The 19,760-nt window shown below is 56.2% G+C and overlaps 1 protein-coding gene across 3 annotated transcripts; it reads left to right on the top strand.

Annotated features, from left to right (window-relative positions):
* The first annotated feature begins 588 nt into the window (after positions 1-588).
* On the top strand, positions 589-19,354 carry SLC43A3 (solute carrier family 43 member 3). 3 transcript variants are annotated; one of them, XM_068988385.1, is made up of 13 exons: positions 589-643; positions 1,776-2,152; positions 2,528-2,657; positions 5,124-5,170; positions 8,218-8,294; positions 8,518-8,610; positions 9,274-9,410; positions 10,841-10,938; positions 11,991-12,158; positions 12,382-12,501; positions 16,842-17,028; positions 17,753-17,876; positions 18,380-19,354. In XM_068988385.1, the coding sequence occupies exons 2-13, from the start codon at positions 1,969-1,971 to the stop codon at positions 18,479-18,481; spliced, it is 1,467 nt and encodes a 488-aa protein (XP_068844486.1). In that variant the 5' UTR covers positions 589-643; positions 1,776-1,968; the 3' UTR covers positions 18,482-19,354. The 3 variants fall into 3 exon arrangements, with proteins under 3 accessions (XP_068844486.1, XP_068844485.1, XP_068844488.1); XM_068988384.1 differs by lacking the exon at positions 589-643 and adding an exon at positions 1,078-1,137; XM_068988387.1 differs by lacking the exon at positions 589-643 and adding an exon at positions 1,078-1,137 and having other exon boundaries at positions 17,826-17,876; positions 18,380-18,501.
* Positions 19,355-19,760: the final 406 nt, after the last annotated feature.

Below are 19,760 nucleotides of genomic sequence, written 5' to 3'. Positions count from 1 at the left end.
TCAGAGCATCGTGATTACCTGGGTCATGAAGATCTTTTTTGCCCAGTTCTTCTGTGTCTTCTTGCCACCTCTTCTTAATATCTTCTGCTTCTGCTACTTTTCTGTCTAGCCAAGGCTATGGTTTTTTCAGTAGTCATGTATGGATGTGAGAGTTGGACTATAAAGAAAGCTGAGCACCGAAGAATTATGCTAAGGGAAATCAGTCCTGAATATTCATTGGAAGGACTGATGCTGAAGCTGTAATACTTTGGCCACCTGATGCAAAGAACTGACTCCTTGGAAAAGGCCCTGATGCTGGGAAGGATTGAAGGCAGGAGAAGGGGACGACAGAGGATGAGATGGTTGGATGGCATCATCGAATGGATGGACATGAGTTTGAGCAAGCTCCGGGAGTTGGTTATGGACAGGGAGGCCTGGTGTGCTGCAGTCCACCGGGTCACAAAGAGTCAGAACTGAGCGACTGAACTGGGCACGCAGGCACGGACTGCAATGGGAGGCAACAGTTCCTGAAATAACTGACATACCGGGCACTTTTTTTTTTTTTCTCTAGTTGTTTTCGGTTCTCTCACTCCGCTGGGATTTGACTCCGCTGGGATTTGCTGGCGGCGCGAGGAGCATAAACTCAGGAGAAAGGATCGAGTCGGTGGGTGAATGGGAAGAAATGTACCGTGTGCCCCCCCACGTGGTCCAGGTGGAGCCCAAGAAAGCGGGTGTGTGTGTGTGTGTGTGTGTGTGTGTGTCCGTCCGTCTGTCTGCGGGTAAGCCCTCTGTGTGCTGTGAGTTTATGATCTTTTTCCGTGGGGCGGGGCGGGGGTTGCTGACCGTGTGCGCAACAGCATTAAAACTATGTCCGTCACGGCAGCTGGGAGGGGGAAAGAGGATCAGAAAGGAAAACGGACGCCGCCGGGGTCAGAAGAGGCCAGGGAGCGAAGGCCCCCGGGCGTGGTCAAAGAGGCCGCGAGATCGCAAGGGCCGGGCCAGAAGGAAGTGAGGGAGAGCGCGGGGCCCGCGGCATCTCCGCCCACCGCCCCGCCCCGGGCTTCCGGAGGCGCGCGCAGGGCGGGGAGGGCCGGCGCGATGCAAACCTGGGCGGGCGCGCGGCGGCACGCCAGGGCACCGCGGCGAGCGGGCCAGCGGGTAGGGCGCGGGGCCGGGGGCGCGGGGCCGGGGGCGCAGCCGGGGGCGGGGCCGGAGCCGGGGGGCGGGGCCGGTGGGGACGCGCGCTCCGGGGCTGCGCAAACCACTGGGCACCCCTGTCCCAAGGGCGGCTGAGCACGTGCTGGGGGCCGCGGGCCGCGGGCAGCGAGGTGGGGGTGGGGAGCGGCTCCCGGGTGCTTTCCCGGCCGATGGTGATGGGAAGAGGGGCGTGGGGCGTGGGGGTGGAGGTTTCGGGGGTCCCAGACTTGGATCGCGGGGGATCTTGGAGCGGGGCGAGGGTGCTTGGGGGGATGTTTTTGCTATTAGCCCTGCCGGCTGCGTGACTCATCAGCCCACGTGACCTAGGGAAGCTGACAAAATTCTCGGAGCTTTTGTCAGTGAACTGAAGATAGGAAAACACCCGCTTTACCAAGTTACTGGCAGGCTCAGGGAGGACTCGTGCGGGGTCCCCCAGCCTCTGTGCCTGGCCCAGAGCTGCTTCTGTTCCTTAGCGGCTGGGGCTCAGCTCCAGCCTCCCCAGCTGTTGCCAGCTGTGGGATGGAGAAGGTTTGTAACTGTGTCTAACAGTTGGCCTCCGTCCCACAAAGAACCCCTGGTCCGCCCTATCCTGCCCACAGCACCCTGTGGAACGAGCAGCCTCCGCCTGACTTCACAGGATCCAGAGAAGCCGGGTGGATGACTTGCACAAGCCTGAAACAGCCAGAAACCAGAGGACCACCCAGACCCTAGGAATTTTCCAAGGGCTCGGACGCCAGGCCAGGTTAGCCTGGAGGCCGCCAGTGGGATCGCGGCATTGCCTCCCCTGGCGCCATGCAGGGCCGCGGCCTACCCTTCCGTGTGGCCACGCTGCTGACAGGGCTCCTGGAGTGCCTCGGCTTCGCGGGCGTCCTCTTTGGCTGGACGTCTCTGGTGTTTGTCTTCAAAAAGCAGCATTACTTCGAGGAGCTTTGCGAACCGGATGCCGGGTCACTGGGCAACGCCACTGGGCTGGATGGTAAGGGAGCAGGACCTTCTCTTGAGTCTGGATCCCAGGTGGTGGGAAGAAGGGCTAGACAGGACTCCGGGCCCCCCCACCCCCACCCAGGCCAGGCTTTCTATGGTGAGAAAAAGGGGGTGTCAGCCTCCCCCATCCTCAACCTGGACCTAAGAGGCGCCTGGGGAGGGAGGTGCCCGCTCCCAAGGGCCGATTAGCGACCGTCATGGCTTAGCTGTGAAAGGGGTAACATTCCCCCCCGGCAGGCTGTCCGAGATGGAAGAGGTTGCCCTGGACAGGTAACAGGCTGGGTGCCTGCCTGCCAGGAAGGCTGGGACGGGTGGGGGGGTTGGCCCGTCTGCCTGGACTCCTGAGATGGGCCCGCCTCTCCTCCAGATTGCAGGGCCCAGGACGAGCAGTTCTCACTCATCTTCACCCTGGCCTCCTTCATGAACAACTTCATGACCTTCCCCACGGGTTACATCTTCGACCGTTTCAAGACCACCGTGGCCCGCCTCATCGCCATGTAGGTCCCAGGGGCACCGGGCCAGGGCTGGGCAAGAGGACTTTGGGCAGAGGCATTGTTTGCAGGGAGCCCTAGGCCAGGCAGCTAGGCCCCTTTGCTCCAGCAGCGCTGCCAGGAACATGCCTGGGTGTGGACACCCTGTCTCGACCTTGCCTGTTCCCATAGCCCCTGCTTCCCTTTTTCCCTCCTTCCTCTGTGGCATGTGAAACTGGGCCGTCGGTTGCGCTGAACCGGGCAGAAGGTCAGGCCTGCTTCCCATGGGGGGTGCTGGCCTGGGGCAGGGCTTGTGAAATCAGCAAAGCCTAGAGTTGCCACTGACACCCGTGAGACTGGAGCTGCCACTGCAGGGGCGCAGGTTCAACACCTGGGCAGGGAGCTGAGATCCCGAGCGGTGTGGCCACAGAGAAAAACGGAACTGTCTCTGCCTTGGTGCAGGGGACCCCGCGTCTTCATCACACCCAAGTGGCTCCTTGCCACCCTCCTCCTGGCCCTCCCCCTACCCTGTCACTTCCCAGAAGTTAGGCAGGACGGCGCCCTGGGGTGTCTTCGGCGGCGGGGACTTCAGGTTCCCTCCCGCAGGGGTGCCCAGGCCGAGTAGCCAAGGAGAAGGAGGGCCACGCTGGCTCACAGGGGTGCCGCTGAGCTGGCCAGCTTCTGTGATAAGCGGCGGCCTGAAGGGTGTGATTAGGACCCAGCGCGGGCGTCTCCCTGGAGGTCCGGGGCATTCAGCTGTTGGAGGGACTGGAGGGCGGCCGCGCCAGGCTGTGGCGGGATGGCGCAGCAGGTCCTTGGCTCTCTGAGCCCTTGGGTGACCGTCTCTGTCGTCCTCGGACTCCAGTCTCCTTCCTCCTCCTCTCTCCTGCCCTGCCTTTGCCCTTTTCCTCTTCTCCGGCCTTGAATGTGTGAAGCAGAACTTCGTCTTCCCACCTGTGTTTGCTCCTCCACTTTTACACAGAACATGTCGCTTCTGAGACACTTCTGGTCTGCAGATGTGTCAGAAGGAAAGTGGCAGGCCGTCCTCTGGCATCAGCTGGGCGTCTTAGGTGTGTGCCAACTGCTCAGTCGTGTCTGACTCTCTGCGACCCCATGGACTGGAGCCCAGGCTCCTCCATCCACAGGACTTCCCAGACAAGGGTACTGGAGCGGTTGCCATGCCCTCCTCCAGGGAATCCTCCCGAGCCGGGGATCGAACCCATGTCTCCTCTGTTCCCTGCATTGCAGGAGGGTTCTTTATCCACTGAGCCATCAGGGAAGCCCTTGGGGGTCTTATAATTCAACTCAGTCCTGACACTCTCTGGAGGCCCTGCAGCAGACCCCACAGGTCAAGGGCTGGGTCCCACCAGACCGCCCCTGCCCCACTAAGATGCCAGTTGCAGTGGCAGGCCCCAGGTTCCCCACAACATCTGAGTCAGCTACAACTCTTGAGATGCCCCTGACCTCCTCCTTGGATTCAGTGCTTTGCAAAAGGGCTTGCTGAATGCGGGGAGACGCATTGACCAGTTCCTGAAAGGGCATGATAAAGGATACAGATAAACAGCCACGTGAAGAGACACAGGGCCAGGTGGGCAGTGGTTCCGAGCCCAAGAACTCTTGCGTCCATGTGGGCTTGGGGTGCAGCATCCTCCTGGTCCATGGAGGTGTTTGCCAACCTGGGAGCTCTCCAGACTCCACACTTAGGGGATTTTATGGAGGCTTCCTCACATAGACACGATCCATTATTAAGTCCACTTCCAGCCCTCTCCCCTCCCTGTAGAGAAGTGGGTGCAGGGGTGGAAATTCCAGGCATCTCGTTGCGGCTTTTCCACCTCTCCACAGTTATCTCATCGGAACGGTAGAACAAAAGACGCTCAGAGTGTCTTCTCTGCAGGAACTTATAAAATTATTAGAACCCCTGTATCAAGGCCTGGGGACAAGGACCAAATGTGTAGTTCTTGTCATAAATCAGAATATCACACATAAGCCCTGTTTTTATTACCCTCTGCCTTACAGGATGCCCAAACTTCTAAGAGATCCCAGTAACCTTGGGATCTTGGTCGTGAAATCATAGCATCCTAGAACTTTAAGCTCGGGGTCTGGATCAGTCCAGTCAATTCCTTTATAGAAAGAAGCTTCTAAGAGAGTGTAGTACCTTGCCCAAGGTCGCACAACAAGAGCCGTTTGAACTCAAGGTTTTGTAGACCAGGCACAAACATCTTTCTTTAAGGGCTTGGCTAGTTGGGACTTCTAGGTTGGAGGACCTTGGCTCCATACATCCTTGCCCCTCCACACGTCTCTCCTTTTTAAAGAAATGTTTGTTCGGATGTGTTGGGCCTTAGTTGCAGTGCGTGGGGTCTAGTTCCCTGACCAGGAGTTGAACCTGGGCCCCCGCGTTGGGAGCTCTTGAGTCCTAGTCACTGGGTCACAAAGGGAGTCCCCCAGGTCTCTCTCTCCGTGACGACATTCTCCGTCTCCCCTTCTTTGTTCCAGATTTCTCTACACCAGCGCCACGCTTACCATAGCCTTCACCTCTACAGGTGAGCGCCGTCGGGAGGGATGTGACCTCGGGCACCTGGTGGACGGGGCAGGGGCAGAAGGGTCATGGGGGGGAACCTGGCCCCACAACTACTCAGATCCACAGACTCCGAGCTTGGGAAGGGCCCTTGAGGGCATTATTGCTGGTCTCTAAAAACAGCTTAGTGAGAAATGTGAGTAATAAGGACAGGGGAGAAATTGCTTCAGAGTGGAAGAATTGATTCAAGAGACTGCATCCTTCTGTTATGTCTTAAAATGTCCTCTCTTTTTGAAAAATGAACTAGTAGGGAATCGCTCGGCAGCCCTGTGTGCACTTCTGCTCGTGTTTGTGACCCTTGGTCGGAGGACTAAGGTTTCACAAGCTGTGCAGCACGGCCAAAGAAAGACGAAAGAAAAGAAACCACAATATAAATGGTAATTGTTGAGAATATCCTGACTGAGCAGGGTGCAGACCAACAACTCTATGGTAGTCAAAAAATCTTCCTCCTCAAATCTTACTGGTCTGCATGTGTGATGTGTTTAGGCGCTCAGTCGAGTCCAAATCTCTGTGACCCTGTGGACTGTAACCCACCAGGCTCCTCTGTCCATGGGATTCTCCAGGCAAGAACACTGGAGTGGGTAGCCTTTCCCTTCCTCCAGGGGATCTCCCCAACACAGGGATCGAACCCGGGTCTTTCGCTTTGCAGGCAGATTCTTTACCATCTGAGCCACGATTCAATGCCCAGTCTGGTTTATTCCCCACTTTCTTCATGGGGAATAAAGTGGGGAATGCGTAGAGGAGAAAACTGAGGTCAGAGACCCCCTTGCAAAGACTTAGAAAAGGCCCCGGAGCAAGTTAGTGGGGGGTGGGGCTGGGACCCTGGCTGTGCTCTTTGCTAGCAGCATCTCATTACAGAGGCCAACAGATGCCTTTCGGTGTTCTCCCCGGAGTCAGGTTGTGGGGCTCAGTTTTGGGCTTAGGAGGTGAGAGCACCTCGCTCTGCTGTGAGTGGTGCTTGCCCGACGCTGGCGGTCTGCACTGGTGTTCAGTGAACACGGGCCGACTGAGGTTTCTCTCTGGACAGACCTCGGGAGGTAGCCTGGCACCTCAAGCCAGTTATTTAAAACCCACTCTGCTCATCAGCACGGCTTCGTCCCTAAAAGCCTGAACATGACTTTCAAGTGGCTGAGTGTGGAGGTAATGGCTGGCTACGTTTTGACTCCCATCTGTGAATCACTGGAGCCGCCATTTGCCCTTCCCCCAGAAAATGGAGCTTTTTGATTTTGGAAAAAGTGTTGAGACCACAGTGATGCTATTTTTGAAAGGAACCTTAGCCAGCCTTCAGGGCATTTGGGGAGGCACCTTTTCCAGAGACAGAAATTGAATGGTAAGGAGTGTGAATGCTCGAAAATGAGCAAGTTTACAGTGTGTCTCCAGGCAGGGAATAGTTACTAGAATGATACTTTGGAGAATATTGTTAGGACGCACACATATGCTATGTTAAGGTTGAATCACAGTGGTGGAAATGTTAACTCTGTTTTTATTTCTCATTCAGGCCTCTGATTTCACTCAGGAAATCACATAGGGTTGGGGTAATTTTAACACTGGCAAGAGCAGAAATCAGGCTTTGAACATTCTAAGTGCAACTGCGTTCAGTTACAATTTATTAACACTGTTTTCATTGTACTTATTTTTATAGTTAGGGCTTCCCTAGTAGCTCAGACTGTAAAGCATCTGCCTGCAATGCAGGAGACCTGGGTTCGATCCCTGGGTTGGGAAGATCCCCTGGAGAAGGAAATGGCAACCCACTCCAGTATTCTTGCCTGGAGAATTCCATGGACAGAAGAGCCTGGCGGGCTACGGTCCATGGGGTTGCAAAGAGTCGGACACGACTGAGTGAGTAACACATGGCATTCACAACAAGCAACACCAGTTTCATTTCACTGACACTCGTAATATAAAGTTTCCCTTTTTTCAGCTCCCTTGCTATTTCACTGTGGGATCTCAGTCCCCTAACCAGGGATTGAACCCTGGCCATGGCAGTGAAAGTTGGCATCCTAACCACAAGGCCACCAGGCAACTCCAAGCATAAAGTTTCCTTCAAAAATAATAGATTCCTTTTGGATAGTGAGTCACATTAAAAAAATTTTTTTTTTTTAGCAAAAAAGACAGGCACAGCCTGTGGCCCAGATCGTGAAGGTGGACAGAAAGAAGGCAGTGACCCGAAAGGGCGCTGGCAGTGCAGGAGACGTGGGTTCGATCCCTGGGTCGGGAAGATGCCCTGGAGGAGGAAGGGGCAACCCACTGCAGTGTTCTTGCCTGGGAAAGCCCACGGGCAGAGGAGCCTGGTGGGGTGCAGTCCATGGGGCTGCACAGTGTCGGGCGCGACTGAGCGGCTGGCACCAGCTCCAGCCCTTGTTTCTCAGTCCTGCTCTTCTCGCCCACCAGCTGCCAGAGCTATTGGAATGATTTTTTTTTTTTCGCATGTCGGTCTTTTCAAGGGAAAGAAATTCTTTTTATTCATCTCACATTTCTAACGCCAGGCAAACAAAGGAAATGCTCGAAGTCTAATGAACAGAGGAAACGCAGTTCACAGGCATTTTCTGACTCAGATCTCACAGTGCCTTAGGAAGGCAGATGAGCAGGGACTGTTGTTCCCATTTATCAGATGAGATGACTGAGTCGCAGATTCAGAATCCAGCTCAGTGCAGTGAGTTAGAGGCTGGGTGTGTGGGCTCAGTCCAGGCGCCTCTCCCCTGCAGTGTCAAGATGAAAAGGATTGCGTGTGATTTAGTGAAGGAAGCGGGCAGCGGGTCGAGTCCTGCCTCTCTCTAGACATCCAGCCTGCCGTCGACCAAGGGTCATCTTTGATGGGGAGGAGGTCCCTTTGCAGGAGCACGTGAGGCAGCCTTGACGGTCCCCTGAGACCCTTGGAGGGTGCTGGAAGGGCTGCCCAGAATCGGGGCCCTGAGCGCAGGCTTGTAGGGAGCAGGGGGGAGCCCCAGAGTGCGGGGCTCCGTGTTTGGGTTGCCAGGTGGCGTCACCCCGCCTCTGTTCGGATCCTTGCAGACACAGCTGTGATGCTCTTCCTGGCCATGCCCATGCTCGCCGTGGGGGGCATCCTGTTCCTGATCACCAACCTGCAGGTGCGAGCCCGCCCTGGCTGAGGGCGCCTGGCAGGACCTTGGGGTGGGTGGGGGAGGCGCAAGCCCCCGCTGCTTTGGTGGCCTCTGATGGGGTGGGCCCCAGCCGGAGTGGCAGCTCCTGGTGTGGAGGGGGTTCCGCATACGAGGGCCTGACGCTTGCGGGGCGCACAGGAAGTGTTTCCACGGGCGAGTAAGTGACTTGGGCTGGTCCTGTGTTCTCCAGATCGGGAACCTGTTTGGCAAACACCGCTCGACCATCATCACCATGTACAACGGAGCGTTTGACTCCTCCTCGGCGGTCTTCCTCATCATCAAGGTAGAGGGTGGCGATCGCCCGTGTCCCCTGCCGCTGGTTGGGCCTTGGGGTGGGCCCCAGGCATCCATAATCAGCTTCTGGCGTAGAAGGCAAGAGCCTGGACCGAGACTCGTTCTTAGAAATAAGCTTTGGCCCCGGATTCTTACCTGGACTCTTGGTATGGTACAGTGCACAGTTGATGGCGACATAAACCTTGGCACCTGCACCCTGTTTAACGCACAGCTCAGCAGCCCTGGGCGCATTCGTGTTGTACGACCATCACCAGCACTCTTCTCAACCCTGTGAAGCTGAAACTGTCCAGCAAGCAGCAACTCCCCACCCCCGACCCGCCTCCCGCTAGACCCTGACAGCCACCGTTACAACTTCTACTTCTGTGATTTGGCTACCGCAGGTGCCTCTGAAGCAGAACCACATGCTATCTTTTTTCTTTCTGTGACCGTATTATTTCATTTAGCATTTAGCGTCATATCCTCAAAGTGCAAAGTTTGTTTTAGCAGGTGTCAGAGTTTCCTTCCTTTCAAGACTGACTGCTATTGTGCGTGCCACGGCTGTGTATCCATTCGTCCATGAAGGGGCGTCGGTTTGCGTCCACCTTTCGGACGTCGTGAGTAGGGCTGGTGTGAGCGTGACTGTTACACTGGCCTTCCCCTCTTGTTTCTGCAGCTCCTTTATGACAGGGCGTCAATCAAGGCTTCCTTCATCTTCATCTCTGTCTGCAGTGTCTGGCACGTCGGGCGCACTCTCTTGCTGATGCCCCGGGGGCACATCCCCTACCCGCTGCCTGCTGACTACCGCTATGGGTAAGGACTGTGAGCTGGGGACGGTGTGGCCAGAGCCCCTCCTCTGACCTGGAATGGGAAGAGGGTGTGGGGCGGACATGGTTACAGTAGAGCAGAGGAAACCTGTCTCTGGAGAAGAGGACTAGATCAAGGGTGTATCGGTTAGCTATTGCTGCGTAACGAACGATCCCAAAACTTAAGGGCTTAAAACCTTAGGAGTTTATTATCTTCCCAAGTCTAGGGGTAGCTGGCTAGTTCTACTGATCAGGGAGCTACTTAGATGCTCTTGACAGGACTTCTCATGCCTGCGATTGTCTGGAGGGCTAGCCGGGGGCCGGCGGGCCTGATGGCCTTACTCACAGGGGATGTATCTGCTTGTCTGGGGTGGTGAGGATATCTGGGTCAGGTGGCTCGCATCCTCCAGCAGGCTGGCTGGCGCGTGGTTGCAGGGTTCCAAGAGCGCGCAGCAGCACACAAGCTTTCTTCAGGTTTAAGGCTGGGTTGGCGCACCGCTCACTTACTCACTTTTAGTAAGCTTATGTGCTATTGTTAGTTTCTGGCCGCACTGGCTCTCCGTTGCTGCATGGCTCTTCTCCGGTCGCGGAGAGCGGGCTTCTCGCTGCCGTGGCTTTCGTTGTTGCGGAGCATAGAGTCTTGGGCGCACAGGCTTCAGTAACCGCCGCCCGAGGGCCCAGAGCTGTGGCTCCCAGGCTCCACAGTCGTGGCGCACAGGCTTAGTTGCTCTGCGGCACATGGGATCTTCCCGGATCAGGGGTTGAACCCGTGGCTCCTGCATCGGCGGGCAGATTGACCACTGCTGAGTCCCCAGGGAGGCCCGGTGCATCACTTTTGATGGGTCGTCTTGGTTGAAGCTGCTCACGAGGCCAGCCCAGATTCAGGGGTTGGGGAAACAGAGCCGCCAATTTCCTTTGCAAAGGGTAGAGAAGAGAGCAGGTGAAGAAGCGGGACCATCTCTGCGTCTGCTCAGTACGAGCAGTGGCGTCGGGGACGTTTGTTGGCGGCTCGCTTACTCTCTGGTTTCATTTCACGGTAGTCCTCGGATGCGTATCCATGTCTCCATCTCCAGATCAGAACAGTGAGGCTCAGAAGACTTAGGTCTGAGCCGCGTTGCTGCAGCCAGGAAGAGGCGGGACTGGGATTTGAACCGACGCCTGTTCTATGCTTCCCACCCTTCTGTCGCTCTGTATGTGGGTGCAGATTAGAATTGTTGGGATTAATTGGAGATGTTTCTAAAAAAGATAACGGGAGCCTGCCTTCCACGCCCAGACCTTCTGACTCAGCTGGTCTGGGCCTGGACGCGGGCGCTGGGGCTGCGGAAAGGTGATTCCAGTGTGCAGTGAGAGGGACCATTTCCCTTCCCCGCATCCCATGGCGTGTCACGCTCAGCGCCCAGTCCTCGGCTTGGGCTGATAGAGCTTCTGTTTCCACAGTCTCTGCTCCGGGGACAGCCCCCAAGAGGAAGACAAGAAGGCAGTTGGGTCCAAAAAGCTGGAGCTGCAGTCAGAGGAGTTCCTTTCCCCCAAGAAAGGTGAACCCTGCTGGCTAACCCATTTCTCCTCCCCAGAACCTGGCCTTCCCCTGCGGCCAGCATGGTTCGTCACCTCCAGAGCTTTGCCAGGGACTTGGGGCCAGAGAAGGTCAGGTGGCGAAGAGACCTGTAGGACCTTCCCAACCCCCTCAGCCTACAGGGGATGCAGAGAGGGGCAACCAGTTTCATGTCATCTCTCCTCTCTGTCCCCGGCTCCTTTCCTAACGCACCGTAGCCCTGCTCCCCAGAGCTCAGTCTTCCACCCTTCACCTTCCCTTGCCCGCCCACTCCTAAGTGTGCCTTGTCTATCCAGTATCTGCAGGTCCTGTGGGTCAGCCCTCTCTCCCTGCCCCGTCTCCATCTTGCCTCGCCTTTCTCTCCTCTGTTTTGGGTCCTGGGTTACAAACGTCACAGAGCACTGCCGGCTGAGGTAGAAACAAGATTAAGACCCTGGGAAGTTCACTGGATGAAGGAAGGAGTGAGCTTGCCAGGCCGCATCCAGGAGGAGCCGAAGCAGGATACCCCTGGGGACCCCGGGGTCAAATCCTCGCCACTCCGCCCCTCAAGGAGAATGGTCCCATTGGGTGGCCTGGTGTGAGGCGCAGGGCGCTTAGTCCATGGGCTCACCCGGACCGTGAAGAACAGGGTGGGGAAGGTTTCTGTGGGAGACTCGGATGCTGGTGCTGAAAGAGGAGGGGGTGCGGAGCCGCTGAAATCCTCGCTGTCCCTGCCATCCCACGCTTCGCCTCTGACTTTCTCCTCTCCATGCCTGTCTTTTCCTCATCCTGCCTGAGAACGATCGGGAAGGTTGGTAGTGCGAGAAGCATCCCAGTGTGAAGGGTCAGATAGTGGACAGCAGAGCATGGGAGAGCCGTTCCCCCACGGCGGTGGGGCTGGGATGTTGCGTGGAGGTGGGGGTATTGCCCTTGGGGAGTCTGGGGAGGCAAGAGCTGGTGAGCTCAGAGCTCGGGTTCCCCGGTAAGACCTGTGCACCCAGTTCCCCCCCCAATTTAATAGAAACTCTTGCCCGAATCTCCTTCCCCTCTCATCAGAGACCCCAGGACAGCAGCAGGCACCCAGCTCCTTCTGGAGCCACGCCTTCTCTCAGCGCTTTGCCTGGCATGTGGTTTGGCTGTCCGTGATACAGCTGTGGCATTACCTCTTCATCGGCACCCTCAACTCCCTGCTGAACAACTTGGCCAGCAAGGACAGCGCGCTAGGTAGGTGGGGGCGCCGGGAGGCAGCCCCTCTGCGCATCTCCTCTGGGGCCTTGGCACCTTGCGTGGTGGGGCGCTGAGCTCAGCAGGGCTCTGTGCTCTGAGGGAGATCTGAGCCTGGGGTGCGGGCTGAAGGGTCAGGCAGGGGCAGGGGCGGCTGGGTGGCCTCCTCTGGAAGGCAGTCCTGAAGAGCTCTCGCTGCCCAACCCCTCTCTGCCCTCTGCAGTCAGCACCTACACAAACGCCTTTGCCGTGACTCAGTTCTTCGGAGTGCTCTGTGCGCCCTGGAACGGCCTGCTCATGGACCGGCTCAAACACAAGTACCAGGAGGAAGCGAAAAAGACAGGTGAGCCCTGCCCTCCAGAGGGTCAGGGAGCCAGCGTGCAGGAGGTTTTCGTTTACCTCCACGCCCGTTGTCTTTTTCCTTAAATCCTTTTCTACCTGCATCTGTCCATTCATCCTTCCATACATCACCCGTCATCTGTCACCCATCCACCCATCACCCATCCACCCTTCCGTCATTCACTCATGATCAGTCATCTGTCCCTTTATCCACTTATCACTCATCCAGCCGTCACCCATCGCTCCTTCCATCATCCACCCGTCACTCGTCCATACGCCCATCCATCATCTGTCCTTTGATCCACTTATCGCTCATCCATCCATCAGCCATCACCCGTCCATCCATCATCCATCCTTCCTCACTCATCCATCCTTCCATGCATCATCTGTCCTTTTATCCATCCATCGCCCATCCATCCATCTACCATCCATCCATCATCCATCTATCCATCCACCCACTAGTCGCTGAGTGCCAATTATGTGCCAACCATAGTTCCAGATTCGGTAACAGGCCTACAGTTAAACGTCCTTGTTCTCAGGCTGTTCTAGTCTAGAGAGAAAGGCAAGTAATCGAGCTTTGCAGTCCCTGAAATAAACCTGCAGGGAGCTGTGGCAGCATGAAGCAGGGCACCTGTGCTGTGTGTCCCCGGAGGAAGCAGCTTCTGAGCTCCTGAAGGGAGAGTAAGAAGTGGCAAGATGAAGGCGAGGGCCTGGGGGAGTGGCCCAGGGGCGCAGCAGGGTCATTGTTCATGGTGGTGAGAGAGAATGGAACCTTGAGGAAGCTGAGGAGCCCCAGCAGGTGGTTCAGGCACAGGGCGGGGCGGGGGCGGGGGGTGGTGGGGAGAAGGGGCAGCCGGCGTCCTGCCGCGGAGCTGGGGCCTGATCCTGGGACGAGAATGGACGGACAGGGCGACCTGTTCGTTTTGTTGTTTGGGCCTCAAGCCGCACAGCCTGTGGGGTCTAGGTTCCCCAACCAGGGGAGCAGTGAGCACGCCGAGTTCTAACTGCTGGACCCTAGGGACTGCTGGTACCCCTAGAGTTTCATCTCCCCCCGCCCCGCTTCTCCGAGCCACTTCTAAAGCAAACCTCAGACATCAGATCGTTTTGTTTGTAAACACTTCAGTTTGTAGTGCCAACAAATAAGGCCTCTTTTGTTGAAGTGAAGCATCACTGGGAGGAATACCCTTATGACGCCTGAGACAGCGTCCGATAATTTCTCGGTGTAATCTGTTCACTCGTGTAGTCCAGTTTGAATTTCGCTCACAGCCTCATCTGTGTCTTTTTGTCACCGGTTGGTTCAAATTCGGACCCATACAGGGGCCACAGTGCAGTCAGCCTCCTCACCCCCCGGCTGCCTTTTTCCGCTTTGTTCACTTACCGATGGGACTGGCTTGCTTGTCCGGTCAGGTTTCCCACGTTCTGCATTTGGCATCCTTTTCATGTCATTTTAAAACGTCCTTTTGATTGGGCTCTGTCTGTAAACCGGCAGATCGGAGAATCAGTTTAGTATCTTTTGGCAAGAATAGCTTGAGAGGTGGAGCCATGGGCTTCCTCCGAGGTCTCGTCTGCAGACCCTGGGTACCCGTTGCCTTGTTCTTACGATGTGAGGATTGATCCGTGCACTCAGACACTGTCATTCTGATCCAGCCATTGTAAAAGTTTCTCATCGGCTTGCAGGCCTTACGGCTGCTGATGCTTGATGCCTAGACCCATTATTTTATTAGGGTCTATTGCTATCTTTTCTTTCTGCTTTTCATAGCTAAAATTTTCTCTAGAAGGACAAGCTTTATTAACTATTTTGTTCACCCTGAAATAAATGTGTATTTTTTCCTCTGTGTGAGCCTCTCTGGTGGCTCAAATGGTGAAGAATCTACCTGCAATGTTGGAGACCCAGGTTCGATCCCTGGGTCAGGAAGATACCCTGGAGAAAGGGCATGGCGACCCACTCCAGCATTCTTGCCTGGAGGATCTCATGGACAGAGGAGCCTGGCGGGCTGCATCCATGGGTTGCAAAACGGTCAGGCGTGAATGTGCAGTGGACACTTTTTCCTCTTCTTTACTAGTTTCAGAAAAGTGAGTTGGTATCTAAGCAACTTCCCGGGGTAACATTCATGGTTTCTCTTTTGAAATCTTATTTTAAGTATATCTGACTGTTTCAGTCCATCTCTGTGACGATCCTTCTTGGGGTTCAGACTCCCTCATCCTTGACCCCTGGGAGTGTGACTGGTCCAGCATCTGTGTCCTTTACAGAGAGTGAGTTAGAGAGTGCTCGGGTCCCTTTCACTGGGTGTGTTTCCTGGTGCAGACCTGAAGTCCTAGGTCCCTTTGAATGAGAATCGGTGTTTAACGACGGCAGTCTAGATGCTGGGGTTTCTAATTCTCCTGGGCACTCGTGGCTTTTAGTCCTCAGAGGTGAGATACACATAATTTTTTGGATGAAAAGAAAATAAATCACGAATGCCTAATGCTGATAATTTTAGTTCAAATTTTACTTGACTTTTGCATTTGTATCTCTTTTCTTCTGAAAATCATGGCTCTTAAAATACTATACATGTATACTGTATGTACATATACTGTGTACTATATATGTACTGCTGCTGCTGCTAAGTCGCTCCAGTCGTGTCCAACTCTGTGCGACGTCATAGACAGCAGCCCACCAGGCTCCCCCGTCCCTGGGATTCTCCAGGCAAGAACACTGGAGTGGGTTGCCATTTCCTTCTCCAGTGCATGAAAGTGAAAAGTCAAAGTGAAGTCGCTCAGTTGTGTCTGACTCTTAGCGACTCCATGGACTGCAGCCCACCATGGCTCCTCCGTCCATGGGATTTTCCAGGCAAGAGTACTGGAGTGGGGTGCCATTGCATATATGTACACACACACACATATATATTCTATATATAGGTTTTTTAAAACATATTTTAGGCATAATTACTGGTTTAGCAAGATCAGTACTGTAATAATAACAGTGCCAGTGCTGGACGTCGGTGCGCCTTCCCTTTCCCCGTTCTCATTCTGAAGATTCGACCCCTAGGAGCTGTCAGGCAAAATTACGGTATTTTAAGAGTCAGCAACTTGATACAAAAAGTTGTGTTCATTGGTTCCATCTCTTTGGATTTTTTTCTTTTTGAGGGGGGAATGGCTTTGCTTGTTTTCTTCCTATTACTCTGATTTAGTTTTTAAGTACATTTTTGTATCAAACGTTGACGTTATTCCGAAGCCACAGCTAGGAAGCGGGAACCAGCCCAGCGGGTTTGTTTCCTCCTCCGTCCCCTGGCCTCCCTTCCTGCCCTCATTTGGTAATTGCTTTGATTTTTTTTTCCCCCTTAAAGAATAGACTCTGCTAAACAGTTCCTCTTTCTTAGGTAAAGGCAGCACCCTGCAGGCTGCTTCCGGCAGTCTGGTTCCTGTGGCTCTCTGTCCTGGGACCGCCCCACGGTGGGCTCCATCCTTCCACCTCTGTTTAGTCGCTCAGTCGTGTCTGATTCTTTGTGACCCCGTGGACTGCAGCCCGCCAGGCTCCTCTGTCTGTGGGGTTTCCCAGGCAAGAGCTCTGGAGTGGGTTGCCATTTCCTTCTCCGGGGGATCTTCCCGACTCAGGGATCGAACCTGCGTTTCTTGCGTTGGCAGCAGCTTCTTTACCCCTGCGCCCCAGGCAAGCCCGCTGCCTGTCTGCCGCCTCGTTCTGCTACATTCTGCCAGTCACTCCCCTCCTGCTGCCGGCTTGGACACCTCCGGTCTCGCGCTGGAGCCCGTGGTCCTGCCCGGAGTATCTGGCTGTGGGTTGTGATCATCTGTGAGTGGCTGACGCTGGCCTGTGGTTAGGATGAGTCGCTGGGGATGGGTGCATGGGTACGTGTTTGAATGACGTTTTGGTTCAGTTCAGTTCAGTCGCTCAGTCATGTCGGACTCTTTGCGACCCCATGAACCGCAGCACGCCAGGCCTCCCTGTCTATCACCAACTCCTGGAGCTCACCCAAACTCGTCCTCTGAGTCACTGACGCCATCCAACCATCTCATCCTCTGTCGTCCCCTTCTCCTGCCTTCAGTCTTTCCCAGCGTCAGGGTCTTTTCCAGTGAGTCAGCTCTTCGCATCAGGTGCCCAAAGTATTGGACTTGCAGCTTCAGCATCAGTCCTTCCAGTGAATATTCAGGACTGATTTCCTTTAGGATGGACTGGTTGGAGCTCTGCGCAGTTTGAGGGATTCTAAAGAGTCTTCTCCGAATGTTTAGGAAGTGAGCTCTCCATGTGCACTGATGGATTGGAGATGGGGTGTATGGAGAGAAGGGCTCAGCGTGGCCCCGGCCCCGTGGGCGTCCCGTCAGCTTCCTGTCTCCCTCTCGGTACAGGGGCCCCGGCCGAGGCCGCTGCCCTGCGCTCGGCGGTGCCTTCGCTGGCCCTGACGTCCCTGCTGTGCCTGGGCTTTGCCGTCTGCGCCTCTGTTCCGGTGCTGCCCCTGCAGTACGCCACCTTCATCCTGCAAGTGGTCAGCCGCTCCTTCCTGTACGGCTGCAACGCGGCCTTCCTCACGCTCGCGTAAGTGGGCTTGATGTGCGCTCCTGGTGACAGAGGGAGGTGTGCTGGGGGCGGAGGAGTCGGGGAGGGGACCCAGATGTGGTCGGGGAGGCGCACCGGGGGCCGTGGGAGGGGCAGAGCCTCCACTTGCATGGACGCCCTTCATGTCTGCTCCCCTCTGCCTCTGTGATCTGCCTGGCGAACTCCTGTTCCCCCCCCCAAAGCCCTCTTCTGTTGTAGCTCTTCCAGGGAAGAGCAGAAAGAAAGCTTTTTCTTTCCTTCTGGCACTCTTCTTCTTCCTTTTTTTTGGATATTTTCTTGGCCCTGCCGCACTGCTTGTGAGATCTTAGTTCCCTGACCAGGGATCGAGCCCACACCCCTTATTCGGGAAGTGCAGCGTCTTAACCCACTAGACCACCAGGGAAGTCATTATTCTTGCTGCTTCGGCTGGTGCAGGCATCATTTAGCATACGGTGGATGTATCTGTGTCTTTTTCCTGAGTCCTCCCGGGGCCCAGCCTGTGTCTGGGGCTCTGCTGTTTTCCCCCGGTGGAGCGCGGGGCCGTCTCTGTGCTCCGTGGCTTGAAAGCCTGAGCAGAGGTGAAGGGGGGCCCCTGTGGGTGTGGGTAAGTGCTGGCTGGCTTAGACTAGGGGAATGGGAGCAGGGGGCTGACCAAGACCCACCAGAGCCAAGCCCCTCCGTGAGCCCGAGCCCGCGGGAACCCCCTCTGCCCGCCCCCGCGCAGGTTCCCCTCGGAGCACTTCGGGAAGCTGTTTGGACTCGTGATGGCCCTGTCAGCCGTTGTGTCTCTGCTGCAGTTTCCCCTCTTCACCCTCATCAAGGGCCCCCTCCAGGACGACCCCCTATACGTGAGTACTGCAGGCGAGGACCCTGGCCTTAGACTCAGATCGCGGTGCCTTTGTCAGGCTCCATCGGGGTTGCCCCTGGCCTGGCCGGGGTGGCCTGGGTGTGGTTCCCGCGGGAACGTTTCTGCACATGGCTGCGTCCTGGGTCTTGCTTTTCCAACGGGAGTCTGTGGGAGAACCCTGTTGTGTGCCGGGGATCCCCGAAGCCACAGGGTTAACGTGGATGGCCTCCCAGGTCGTTGGGGACTCTGCAGGCCTCAGTTTCTCCACCTGTGAAATGGTCACAGCGTTCCTTCTTGCCCTGCTCTAGGCAGGTGGAACGAAAAGTCACCCAGCGTCCATCCCATAGGGCACTGTCAGGTCTGAGTGGAACGCAGAGGAGAAACCCGGTGGGATTCTGGGCCCTTCCTGGCGGTGGACTTGGCCTCACTGCCCCTCACCCTCCAGGCGGAATTCTGGTCCCTGCATGGGGGGGGACTTGGCCTCACTGTCCCCTCACCCTCCAGGTGAACTTGATGTTGGTGCTGCTGACTCTCCTGACGTTCATCCACCCCTTCCTGGTGGACCGGGAGTGCCAGCGGAAGGAAAGCCCTGGTGAGGTCACCTAGATCAGAAGCCCCGCCTTTGCTGCCCCGAGGATGCGTCATCTTCCCCCTCGGAGGACCCCACATCCAGGAAGACTTGGCCCACCCAGGCTGCTTGTATTAAGTAGCCGTTATTCCTTCCATAAGACAAAAAGCCATACTCACCTCCCTGCCAAGACTGCTTATCCGCAAGACAGGAGCAAAAGCACAGAAAGGCTTTCAGTATCAGAGGCAGGAACAGCTGGCCCTGGCGGACACTTGGGCTGAGGCGGGTGATGGGATGGTGAGCTGTGTCTCCTGCCTCTCCAGGTCTCTCTGTCCCTGAAGCCCGAGCCTGCCAGGACCCTGTGCACCGGATATGCTTCCCGGTGAGGGCTGAGGCTGTCCCGCTACTCAGCGTTCAGCAGTGGCACTCAGCTTGCCCGCAGTGGCCCAGAGGATGAGCCCAGGGGGAAAGAGAGGCAGGTGGGTTGGGGTGGGGGTCCCAGGTCTGCTGCTGATGCCGAGTGGCCTTGAGCAGACCCTTCTCCCCTCAGAGCGCTGGTTTCCCATCTGTGAAAGGAGAGGGGGTTTGGAGTCGGCCTTCCCTCCAGCATTCGTGTTCCACTGGAAAAATTCAAAAGTTCATTTGAGTTTTTTGTAAGATGGTACGGGGGGGCGGAGGTAACCCGAACAAACTTTTGGGCTAGTAGAAGGTTTCCAGAACAGTGTCAGCCCGGCCACCCTCAGAGCCGTGAGAACCACCTGGCCTGCTGGACCCAAGGGTCTCGGACGAAGCCTTTCGGGGAGGTTTTCTTCAAGAAGGGAGATGATTATTTACTTTGGGTAGAATATAAAAACGTCCTCTGGGGAATGGTTTTTATAACACTGAGTTATGTCCTAAATCATTTCGTTAGAAATAAAGCCTTTCTGTCTAAAACAACTGCTGCTCCCAGGCTTTGGGGCTGTGGTGGTGTGTGCGTGCCTGTGTGTCCCAGCCCAGACCTGGCCTGGGGGCGTGGACGCGGGCGGTGTGGAGGCGGCTGGCCGCAGCCCCAGGCGTGGCAGCTGGACCCAGGGTCGGGCAGGTGCCTCAGACTGGGGTCCAGCCACCTGGTCCCGAGGCCTGGGCTGGGGGTCCCCAGGAGCCCCCTGCCTCGCCTCCTCTTGCTCTCCACCCTGCCCCCACCCCTGCTGCAACACGTGCCCGCCCCCACCCCCCCAGCTGGACTCGGAAGGTCTGACCCAAGTGTCAGTCCCCCCCGCAGCAGCTGGGTAGGCCCCCGAGGTCCTTACTGCTGGCTGCGGCGAGTCCTTTCCACCC

The sequence above is a fragment of the Capricornis sumatraensis genome, chromosome 16 (genome assembly GCF_032405125.1).
Source record: "Capricornis sumatraensis isolate serow.1 chromosome 16, serow.2, whole genome shotgun sequence".
NCBI lineage: Eukaryota > Metazoa > Chordata > Mammalia > Artiodactyla > Bovidae > Capricornis > Capricornis sumatraensis.
This window is presented reverse-complemented; position numbering and strand designations above follow the sequence as displayed.

Bases quoted from the DNA above. Each gene is read 5' to 3' on its own strand.
- SLC43A3 (XM_068988385.1), top strand. From the start codon at position 1,969: ATGCAGGGCCGCGGCCTACCCTTCCGTGTGGCCACGCTGCTGACAGGG. The intron at 17,029-17,752 runs GTAAGTGGGCTT...GCCCCCGCGCAG, and splicing joins GCGGCCTTCCTCACGCTCGC to GTTCCCCTCGGAGCACTTCG. The intron at 17,877-18,379 runs GTGAGTACTGCA...CTCACCCTCCAG, and splicing joins TCCAGGACGACCCCCTATAC to GTGAACTTGATGTTGGTGCT.